This window comes from Sphaeramia orbicularis, chromosome 4 (assembly GCF_902148855.1).
Source record: "Sphaeramia orbicularis chromosome 4, fSphaOr1.1, whole genome shotgun sequence".
In the NCBI taxonomy this organism is placed as follows: Eukaryota; Metazoa; Chordata; class Actinopteri; order Kurtiformes; family Apogonidae; genus Sphaeramia; species Sphaeramia orbicularis.
In genome coordinates this window covers 12187764-12200470 of record NC_043960.1, presented here as the reverse complement: position 1 = coordinate 12200470, position 12707 = coordinate 12187764, and the positions used below count along the sequence as shown (strand labels likewise).

The window sequence follows — 12707 nt, the reverse complement described above, 5'->3', positions numbered from 1 at the left end:
AACAGAGATAAAATGTCAGAAGTGCAAGAGTGTTAAAAAGCCAAGGAGAACAGGTGGGTTTTAAGAAGAGATTTAAAAACAGGCAACGAGGAGGCCTGTCTGATATGCAGAGGTGGGACCTCTATAAAACCCATAATTAATAATAACAGTTCATGGGCTGTTTTTTTTGTTTGTTTGTTTGTTTTGTTATTTTAATGGTATATATTATTGGATTTCATCAGTGAGAAGGTTTTTTCTGAAGACAATCTATTATTTAAAGCTGATTGCAGATTTGAGCTTTAATCGGGAATCAAATAACCTGTGTACGTTTGGATATGAGATAGTAACATACACCAATTGTGTGTTTAACCTGTTATTATTTAACATTTCCAGACTCTGTAGGATGTGGGTGGGACACAGTTTTCTCTTTAACCCCTCAAAAACCTAAACACCTGCTGCCGACCAAAAGTATCTACCGATCTAAGTTTTTTAATAACAAATGAATCACAAATTTCCCGTGACCCTAGTGAGGATTAAAGCGGGTTCAGAAATGAATGAATGAATGAATGAATCACAAATTTTATCAATGCGTTGAAATAATTCGGGTAAAATGCAGTTCTGCAGCCTTTCACCAGGATCAGATATGATCCATCTGGACGTTCAGAGGCTCCATAGTGACAGTAGAAACCCCATCATGTTCTGTAATATTGATTCTCCAGTAAAACCCATGGAGTTTGATGAATGACAGTGGTTGTAGACACTCGATGCTGGAAAAGATTTCTTCTGTTCTGATGTACTAGCCTTTGGATTTACTCTGTGCTTTTATGACCGTCTACATGATCAGTAAATGAAATATGGGAAAATACCTGATTTACACTGAAAACACAAAGGGTGATATTATAATAAATGCTGACAAATATAGAGAGTTAATATAGAGAAAAATTCAAATGGAAGTCGCAACAAAATGCACTGAGGCCATTAACCCATTAAGACCCAGTGCTACTTTTGTGTCAGGTCCAAAATATTCTTTTCTCTATATTTAGCTTTTCTTAAGTGATTTATCACCATTTATTATGACATTATCTTCTGTATATGGTGTTTTTTCAGTGAACATCAGGTATTTTCCTACCTTTAATTTATTAGTCATGTGGATGTTCATGAAAGCTCAGATGAAAGTTGATGGTTATTATATCAAAAACAGAGAAAACTGAAGAAAAAGTGACTTTTTCAGCAAAAATATATCAATAACTAAATATAAACCAAGTGTGTCCATCCACTGTCATTTATTGCATTCCATGGGTTTTACTGGTGAATCAGTGTTGTAGAAGATGACAGTGTTTTCACGTTCACTACAGAGCCTCTGAGTCATATCTGATGACCATGAAAAGGTGACAAACTGCATTTTACATCAGTTATTTACATGTATTGATTAGATTATTGGATCAACAGATTTTAAACATTTTAGAACAGTAGATGGTTTGGTTGTCGGTGGCTGTTAAGTTGGTATAAAAATATTTGTACCTCTTTCTATGAAGTAATTACGACAACGTGATTTATTCTTTATATATAAAGTGTAACTGGGATTCAGTATGTAATCAATACCTCTGGTCAAAGGTGATTACTGATGTGTAGAAACAGGAAGAAAAAGAGGAATGTGTCTGAAAACCAAATTAGTCCAATTTTATGGGCGACGGTGTACATCTTCTGAACTCTAAAAAACACCAACACCAAATACACTGCATTGTCACTTTATCCACCTGCTGATTGCACTGTTAATTACTTGCACTATCTGCACAGAACCATAACCAGTACCGTCACAGTCTCACTCAACCCACTGGTTTTGTCCACACTGTATATTGTATATTGTATATTTTGAAACTTTATCTTACTTGTTTATTCTCTACCTTACTTGTTTATTACCTTCACCAAGGAGGTTATGTTTTCATCGGGTTTTTCTGTTTGTTTGACTCTTAGCAAGATAACTCAAAAAGTTATGGATGGATTTTGATGATGTTTTCAGGAAATGTTGATACTGGCACAAGGAATAAATGATTAAATTTTGGTGGTGATGGGTGGGGGGGCTGATGTGCCATGAAGGAGGTCTGCACTCTCCAAGGGCTTTTTCTAGGTTGTTTTTTTTTTACTTAAACTTGGATTGGTTTTTCAATAAACAAGCAAAAATTAGGCCAATGCTTTGACTTACAAATCAGTATAGATACCTGCACAAAAATTTAAATAAAATTTAAAAAAAATACAATAAAATTACAACGGGAGAGGGATTCATGTAGCTCCGTGTGGTGAGGATGCAAAGGATAAAATCAACAAAATCAAGGCCACTGGGACCATCTATTTAACATGGGCCAAAGGAAACATAGCCCATTCATGTGGCTCCAGTTTGTCTCAAGTCTCTGGGGAGTGTAGGGAAATGTTTATTTTATTGTATTTTATTTTTACTTACTCCATGTCCTATGTATGCACCAAACCACTGAAGCAAATTCCTAGTAATGTGAACCCTGTTTACTCATTTGTCAATACACATGGTTCTGATTCTGATTCTTGGCCTTTAAGTGCTAACATAGACTCTTACAACTAGGGGTGTGTATTGGCAAGAATCTGGTGATACGATACAAATCACAATACTGGGGTCACGATACGATATATCACGATATATCATGATGCTGTTAAAAAGCCAATTTTTTGTTTGTTTCTTTTTTAAAAAATTATTATTTCCTTGAAGAATTGAATTACACCCAAAATATGCACAAATACTAACCACATTTTCATTTGATCACAACAGGATCTAATGCTATATCACAAAATGTTCCTGTGTTAAAACAGAAATTACGTTTTACAGACATTGCAGTTTAAGATCCTTTCAAATGTTCATACTTTATTAGTCCATAACTAACATCATAACATTGTTTTTGTGCAATCCCAACAAAAGAACTAACATCTGCCTTTTCAGACAGTAAAAAGTGGTTTTAGGATGCTTCGAATAACTACTATTTAATAAAACAGTGTTAAATATAAACAATAAATACCTAAAAATATCGATACAGTACTTTTTTAATATCGATACAGTATTTTAAATGAAATATCGCAATATATTGCAGAACCAATATTTTCTTACACCCCTACTTACAACAGTACAGACCCACAACAACTGTCTACTCTGAGCAAAAGACGCTTTCCTTTTACTGCAGCAACTTAAAAATGCACATACAACTTTTCACAACTCGTGGCATACATACATACATCTTACTTCTGTAAAACATCCTAAGCTTTATGGGTAATGCAAAGCCTCATGGGAAACGTAGTTATCTTTATGCAAACAATCTTAGCATTCACTATTGCTTATTTTAACTCCGCTTTTAACATAAATCACAAATGAATAGTATCTTTTACTCAGAAATAAATTAATTGCAATTACATATGCATCATGAAATTATAATAAATCCAAAAACAAATTACTTCTACTTTATCTTTCCCAAATAAAGTCACAACAACATGTTACTCAGTCACATCTGTCCCGCTATAAACAATACCAGACATTAAAGTTACACTCAGACTATTGGTTTTTATAAGCTATGTAAGTGTAAAACCAATAAATAATGTATAGAATAACTAAGCCTACCTGAAACATAACACTTCTTGGTACTTCCTGTTAGTTCATATGTAATAACTGTTCAAATTGTTCATATTATGATTTTTCTGTTGTAAATTATATTCAGTAATAAACAAAACACACATGTTCAATAGCTCTTCAACAGCTTCTTAAGTGTGTGTGTGTGTGTGTGTGTGTGTGTGTGTGTGTGTGAGAGAGAGAATGAGACAGATGCACTACACGTTTGGCAGCGTGTGTGTTTCCTGAGATTCACCACAGTTCTGATTTATGGCCCTGCCCCACCTGCTCAGGGCTCTTACTGTCACCCCTGGGTGAACACTTCCCTTGGATTCAATTGAATTTTTATTTTATTATTTTAAACAAGTGTCTAAATTACCAGCCGGTAGTGAGGAGGATGTATTTCTTTGGAGAGGAGAGGTTGATGTATCGCTGCGCTGCTCTTTTCTTCAGCTCGTCTTAAGCCGGGATGACACGTGGCCGGCATTTGTGTCCCTCTTTGTAAACTGTCGGCTCAGCTCCACCGGGGAAGCGAACTGTGCATGAATGGAGCTGTTAGCTGCTCCTACGTTAGGCATCTAGGAAAAAAAAGACAGCAGGTTTGAACTGAAATAGCGCTGACCCGAACGCAACAAAAACAACGCATGCAATTCGCTGTCAGGATCCTTCAAATGTCAGTCCTGTATTCCTATTATCTCACACACACACCAAAACACACACACTCTCATTACTCATTGCAGGAAAGGTTAAACTACCCCATGAGTAGGCCCGGTGACACTCTTCATCACTCATTGCTGGCTTTGTGTGAGTGTGTGTGAGTGTGCACGTATTTCTAGTCAATCTGCCATATGTGACATGTTCTGGATTGTTGCTAAGAGACAAACACGCCGAAGGGCATGTAGGAGGAGACTGCATGTTACCACCCGCTCCAGGACGCATAAACACACTGATACACATGAACATATGTGCACACAGACATGCATATTCATATGCAAAACAGTTAGGGTTGAAGTTGCGGTGACATCGGCGCTGTTCTGTGTACAAAATGTTATGAGGTTTCAATTTATGTAGTTTTGAGCATTTAAGGAACAAAACAAAAATACTTTCCATTCATATTCATTTATGTAGCACTTCAAAATCCAAGCTGCAAAGTGTCTCACAAAAGCAGGAGAATAAAACAGACATATCTAAAAGAAGAATAAAGAGATAATCCCATAAACACACATAAAAGTCAACTTTGTATTGTTCATATAAACCAACCAAAGTACAAAGTACAAAGACGTTTCAACATGTCAACACCTGCATGAAAACATATTTTAGGATCAATGACCGCTGATATTATACTGAACTTAAAATGTGTTTTTATGATCATGGTGCGATTTGTTGGGGGGGGATGGGGGAGATCAACCCCACCTCTGGTTTTTACATCCCTACTTCTGATCAGTGAATTTCATCCCCGCAACAAACCAATTGAAACAACAGGCAGTTTTCGTACACATATCCTACATTACACTAACATTCACCTGAACCAAACTGTCGGCAGTCTCAGAAATCGTGAACGTCCCCATGCACTGGGGCACCGTAAATGGGGGGTAAACATGACAAATTCATGGGGCCCAGCATTTGTGGGTGGTCCGTAGAGCAGTGGAGGGGGTCCAGTGGATACAGGTTAGAAGCTGTGAAAATTTTGTATAAAATCCGCTGTATAATAGAGGAACAGAATCCGGGAGTTGGACATTGAAAGTATGTAAATGTTCACTTTCCTTTCACGCCAGCGTTAGTGCGTTAGTTATGGACTGCACCCCCACATATATAACACCCACCCCACCCCGTTAAAAAAAAAAAACATCCACCTCTGTTTTTTGACAAATCGCACCCTGTTTATGATTACAAAATGTGCACTTGTTCTGCAGGATAAAGCGATGGCACTGTGATTCTATCCAGTACTTTTCTTTAAACAGGTTCACACCAGATGTGACTCAAGGACAAATCAGACCACACACACAGGCAGACATAAACACAAACACGCACGTTTACACACTTGCACAGTTATGAACCCGGTGTCCCGTTTTGCTCTGTGCAGCTATTTGTCAAGTGAGCATTGCAATAAAGGACAGATGCTTAAGTGGTAAACATTCTGCTGAGTATTAAGATATCTAATTTACCAACGCGCACAATCAAAAATGAAAACACTTCTTCTTCTTCTTCTTTTCTTTTCTCTCACGCATATTTCCTTTTTTTTGGCAGATTATGTGACTGTAGTTTGAAATGTCTGATGTTATATCATGTTCGTCCGACTTAGAAAGCATATTGTGTTATATGTTTGTGTACAGATTTGTTTAGGTGTTTTCCTGCTTTCCTTTAATGTATTATTATTACTGTATTATTAACCCTTAGTGTGTGAACATCAACAAACTCACCTCATTCCTCAGCTACTGAAAGAGGTTCTTTGTCTATTGTGCTTTGGGACAATGTCTATTGTATGAGACAGAATCAGATTTCTGCCAAGCAGGTGTGTGCGTCTGTGTCGTTGTATGTGTGTGTGTGTAGGTGTGTGTGTGTGGTAGATGGCACACTCTGTCTCTCTCTTGTCCTAATCCACTCATTTACCTGAGTTTCCCCCATGAGGAGCCTGGAGTTTTGCCAACACACACTCTAACACAGATGTGTGAAATGTTACTCCATTTAATGGGCGACTGGCTGAACTCCACCAGCTGTTTCACCTTTTTCATATGCATGCATGTTTTTGTTTGCGCTCCTGTATATGTATATGTGTGTGTGTGTGTGTGTGTGTGTGTGTGTGCGCATGTTCCCTAACAATATTCACAACCATGCAAAGCTGTGGGTGGGTGGGGTGAAATCCATAAATCTTCCAGGTCTGAACAACAAACAGCCATAAATAACACCAAAACCTTGTGCAATCCCGACACTAAAAACAGAACCAAAAGTCACTTCCACAAATCTTGATGTTTAATTATGGGTGTATTTATTTGGGGAAATTTTGCAACTATTTTTTTTTTTTTTTAATCGTTCCAAAGTCCTGAACTTGTTTTGGTACATTTAATTAATGTTTCCAAACTGTTAAACTGCATTAAATGTCATGCAATTGCTTGCAAACATGATGCTTTAAATCCCGTATTTCCTCTGTTTAAAATAATTATGAGTTAATTATCATACACTTCCTCACACAAGACACGAACCGCAGATATTTAAAATAAACTAAAGTATTGCTGTTGTATACATAATGAGAATAGGAACTAAGACAAGGTATGAAAAATAGGACTATGGAGGTTTATGAGACCCACATCCTTGTGAAAGATCGCTCTGCTTTTCTACTGATAAATGTACAGTTTATTATATTTCCTCCTTTTCTGTTCAGGTGGTTCATCCAGTGGCCCTAGTCCAAGGACGAAGGACGTGGCTCCTCTCCTCCTCGTCGCCCCATCCCTCCTCATCAGCTCTCCCCTCCACAGGTAGGTCACGGACATTCCTCTTTTTATGCGCTTTCTTTTCCCCTTCTATTATTCATTTTTTACCATCTTTACTGTACTAACCATCCTTGTTGGCATAAAACAGCGCAGTAGCCACAAAAGGTACTATTACATGTTTGTGCAAACCATGAAAAGCACATAATGTCTTTGTTTGTGAACCAAAATATTTCTTTCCTCTATTTTTTTTTCTTTTTCATAGTAAAAATAAACAAGCGAGTCTTACATTAAACACAATTCGTGCATTTTGGATGACCTCCGCCATTTATCAATTTATTAACCAATCCAGTTGTCAGAACATGTTTTGCCTTTCATCAGTAGGTGGTTATTGTTTTTGGCTTACATACAAAATCATGGCTTAACCCGTTATGAGCTTACTCAACTTGCATCCAAACTTTAGGTTTATGCAACAAAAGCCCTTTGATTAAGATTAGTTGTGTTGCTAAATATGCTGTGAGTCATTTTTGTCGTTGTTCTTATGAAACAAAGCTCTTCTGTCTTTTTGTAACCATCACCAACTGTCTTTGCCTAAATTTAACCACAAAAAAGACTGAATGTTATACAGTCACGAAAAAATTATTAGACCACCTTGTTTTCTTTAATTTCTGTTCATTTTAATGCCTGGTACAACTAAAGGTGCATTTGTTTGGACAAATATAATGATAACAACAAAAATAGCTCATATGAGTTTTAATTTCAGAGCTGATATCTAGACATTTTCTGTGGTTTTCTTGATAATAACCAAAATCACTTCAGTTCTTACATTAATATCTATGGCACTGTACTGACAAAAACAGTGCTTTTAGGCATCAGTGTTTTCTTTCTCTGTTTTAGTCACATGATACACACAGGCGTTAGTACTTGATTGCATAACCATTGTTTTTGATGACTTTTGATGGTCTAATCATTTTTTTCCACAACTGTATATAAATGTAATTTCTGGGGTGACATGGTTAGAAAGTATGACTTCTCTCTACATCCAACTTTTTCTGAGTGATTTACCACTATTTATTATTTTATCCTCTGCATCGTTCATGAATTTTCTTGTATCTAACTTACTGATCATTTAAATGTTCATGGAAGCTCAGAGTAAATTCAAAGGTCATTATATCAGAACGGAGGGGAAAACCGAAGCAAAAGTGATGTTTTCAGCAAAGTTGTAATCACTGAACATAAAAACACACATCTACCAGCAGTTTCATTTATGAAGCATGGTTTTTACTGGTGAATCAGTGTTGCAGAAGGTGATGTGTGTCAACCTTCACCACAGAACCTCAGACATCCAAATTTCTCATAACTGATGACTGTGAAAAACCAAGAAACTGCAATTTTCCAAAATTTATTCAACATTTTCAATTAGTAATAGTTTGTTAAAGTCTCTGATGGTTAACATGCTACAACGTGGATATGCATTATTAAATTAACCCATAAAGATCCAGTGCTATTTGTCCAACAGTTCCCAAATGAATTTTTCTCTCTATTTAACCTTTCTTAAGTAATTTATCACCACTTATTATAATATTATCCTCTGTATTCTGCATTTCTTCAGTAAAAATCTGGTATTTTCCTATATTTAATTTACTGATCATGTAGATGTTCAAAAAAGCTCAGATTAAAGTTAATTATCATAGTAGCAGAAACAGAAGAAAATTTTTAAAAGGAACTTTTTCAGCAAATCTATCATTAATTGAACATAAACCCAGTGTTTCCATCCACTGTCATTGATCCAACTCCATGAATTTCACTGGTGAATCAATGTTGTAGAAGATGATGGTGTTTCCATGGTAACTATGGAGCCTCTGAACGTCCAAATGGGTCATATCTGACAACCATGAAAAAATGAAAAAACTGTATTTTACACCAATCATTTACATGGATTGATAGGATTAATGGGTCAGAAGTCATTAAACATTGTATATCAGCAGATGATTTTGGTCACCAGTGTTTGTTTGGTTCTTTATGGGTTAAATTGTTCAATAAATTGTATATTTTGTCACAAATTGTCATAATCATCTTGAAGAGTCAGCTTATGACATGAAGTGCATTTTTACTTCCAAAATGTTATTCATATAATGCTCTATCTGTATTCTGTGTCAGGTTGCTGTTCGAGGCTCTGCTCAGACGTTGGTGGTCCAACCCTTACCTTTGACCTTGGTGACCCTGTTGTTTCTGCTGCTGTCGCCATGGGAACCACGCTGACCTTCAGTGGACGGATCCCTTTTGGGATAGAGACAGAAAGATGACCACGTGCTGCATGTTTTGTGATGTTATTCAGCAATGTGGAGTTTCTGTAAGCACAGTTCATCCACTCTGATTGTTTTTTTGGTTTTTTTTTTTTCGTTTGTTCAAGTCCAGGCTGCTCTGTTGTGGAGACAAGCTGCTGATTTGTCACAGCTATGAATGCGCAGTATGTATTTTTGTATTACCTGTACTGACCTCTACATTTGTCTTTTTCTATTTAACTTCAGTAGAATAGATTGCACAGCACTACTGACTTTTTACCAAGAGGGATGTAAATACATATACAGGCAGGTGAAAAATTAAAATACAAAACCTGATGGGAGTGGTTTCTTCCAGGGTGAGAATGCCTCCATCTGAAGGGTGCAAAGGTTCACTGAACGTGTTCAGGAGTAATGATGTGAATCATATGCCGTCCACCTTCACAGTCCCCACATCTCAACCCAGCTGCACATTTGGCAGGTTTCGAAAAGACATGTTAGATGGCAATCCCTACCTCCATCATCAAAACACTAAATAGGGAATATCTTTTGGTTAGAATAGTGATTTCATCCCTGCAGTTAGAATTCACAGATTTGTAGAAGCACTTCCAAGGCACATTGATGCTCTTCTGGCAGCATGTGGAGCCAACACCTTTAAAACAGAAACACACAAAAAAAATGGAGTGTTTGGAAGTGTGATCAACCGAGTGTGATGAAGGTGCTTTTTTTTTTTTTGGTGAGGGAGCCAAAACAGAAAAAAGCGAGAAAAAGGGTTCATGGCTCTGTCTTCTGACAAAAAAAACTCTGCTCAGATAGCTTTGTCGTGATTACATTTGAAGAACATATGCTTCTGTGTGTTGAAATACAGCTGGGTTATAACTGACACCTAACAAACAAACAAAATAACTCTCTTCAGCGACACCCTGACCATTATTAAAACACTTTACAATGGTTTTAACTTTAATTTGTCACCTATCTGGATATAAACATATATATCAGATATATATTTATGTAAAGACTTTCTATAGATAACACTGGCTTGATGTGTACATAGAGATTAATATAGAGCAGAACAGATGACCTATACGTTATGCCCCCACCCACCACACATTAAGATCCATGACAGCTATAGTGAACCTGAAGCCTTTCACTTTTAAGGCAGCGTTGCACTTTACTGTGGGAGGCAAAAATGTGCATGACTTTATTACAGAGAGCAAAAGTCAGGTGGCTGTAAAAGAACATAAGCCATTTTTTCTGCCTAGACCAGAAAACCCATAATGTGGTAATTCAGAAGGATGTACAGATGGTCCTGCTGCATGATGCAGACTTTGACATTTTGGCCTGTAATTGATGCAGTTTGAATAGAATAAAGCCCATCCAGCACCTTTTATAGTTTTTGCAGCATGTACCCTGAGCATTCAATCTCCTAAATAGTAAGATCTTTCATAAGGGGCATCTTCTGGCAGTTTGTCCTCTCATATGGACTTATAATACATCTCAAAGTGTAGGTGAATGCAGAGAAAATATGGAAAATGTATTTTTAAAAAAATGCAGTGTGCAGAGTTGTAAATGCATGATAAGGATGGATAAAGCGCTTTTAGTTGAAGAGGTTTTTTTTTTTTTTTTTTGAAAGATAAATGCTCATTTGCGAATAAGAAAATCCCAAAACAATAAGAGAAAGACTAAACATTGCAAGCAATTCAGAGACAGAAAAAGCAAACTGAGCAGTAAATAAGAAGACATCTGATTGTCATATGCAAACACTAAAATTTCATGTGTTTTCAAAGCAATCTGGTTTCCAACTGTTCTAATTAAAGCTGCATTAAGGGCTTATGAAATTATGTGAATACACTAAATCTTAAAGCCATAATGCATGTGTTATTGTCTTATCTCGGTATCATGTGAAGGCAAGACACTGATCAGAGTTCAGCTGGGCCTGGATCCAAACACATAAATTAAATATAATTCATAATAATTAGGATCATCAAGTCCCTCTGGCTCTCTGTTCAGTGTCAAACCCTCAAACTGTGCACAACAGCAGGATGGACAACTGGAATACAGATCAAACACAGTTAAAAGGGTGTAAATGAAGCAAGTGAAAGGTGGTGGATGCATGTATTTGGTGACTCAGATCTACATGCATCTCACTTTACTACATTTATTAAATTGCTCAGATATATATGTTTAACAAAGACTATACATTTTGAACAGAGGTGGCTTGTTCTAGTGGGGATTCACGCTTTTATGTGATTAATTATGCCCTGCAAAATTTCAAAATGCTCTTTTTATAAACAGGAAGAAATGTGACTGACAGATGAGACAAGTTATGAAATACAATTAAGAGCTTAACTGTGGTGTGGTATTTGGGCACTGAGCCCAAACATCATGTTTGCTAGCGGGATGCTTTTACAACATAATCTGTCAAACAAATACGTTATTATTTGATTACTATATACGTGTTATACTCAGACAAGATGAGATTTTGGATTCAAGCCAACATTTCCATCTTTGACAGCCCACCCCAGATGACTCCTGCATGAACAACCCCCAACGCACTCACAACACACACAAAGACCCTAAATCGGCTAAGAAAATGGATGGATAGATGCTATTTTATTGTTTTTTTTTTTCCAACCTGGGGTATAAACCAGGATGAGCTACTGACTGAGAGAGATTTTGAAAATGTAAAAAGTATATATTTTCATATATTTATATGGTGATAAAATTGTTTTAAAATAATGGCATCAAACAGCTCTTTTTACACAGTAATTTAAGTGTTAAATCAGTGTACGTTTCAGTAAAGCTCGCTTTCAAGTAGGAGCCGCAAACTATTACTATAGTACTTTAGATTAAAATGATGAAAGCATCTTGTTTGTAGTGAATACTGTGCGAATCGCTCAGTATGTTTATTCATATCAGTGTTTTTTGTAGCACAGATATGAGTGCTGGTTGTTTGTCTACTGCTGAGTTTTCAGCCTGTGTGGTGACGCACACTGGGGTGCTGTGTCATAGTTGAATAAATTGTTTCAATGTATTTTATCCATGCCTAACAGCTCTCTTTGCTTAGGCAATCCTAATTTTTGGTTGTAATGTAGCAGCATGTAGACACAACCAGGGTGCAATAGATCGACCTGTTAGCTTTGTGGTTACTCTACCACACTGAAAATATTAATGTACATTAAACCAGTGATTGTCACATGGAAGTTAAATAAACCTGCAGTAATGTTTGTCTGCTGTTCTGTCATTTATATGAATCAAATCTGCTTATTCATGTACTGTTTTCAATAATGTTTTATACTACTGTCTTTCAGCGGTGGTCCATCAGAGCAAAGGCTTAAGCATCATCACAAACACTGACCTACATTCACAACCTAAATTCTAATATTTGTTCCATGAAAT

The 12707-nt window shown here is 36.6% G+C and overlaps 1 protein-coding gene across 1 annotated transcript in view; it reads left to right on the top strand.

The window, feature by feature from the left end:
- LOC115418666 (glypican-5-like) overlaps window positions 1-9715 on the top strand; it is a 122826-nt gene extending 113111 nt beyond the window's left edge. The window contains exons 10-11 of the mRNA XM_030133207.1: window positions 6981-7074; window positions 9187-9715. Of these exons, the coding sequence (XP_029989067.1) occupies window positions 6981-7074; window positions 9187-9238 (146 nt within the window). The 3' untranslated portion in view covers window positions 9239-9715. The remainder of the gene's footprint in view (window positions 1-6980; window positions 7075-9186) is intronic.
- The last annotated feature ends 2992 nt before the right edge of the window (window positions 9716-12707 follow it).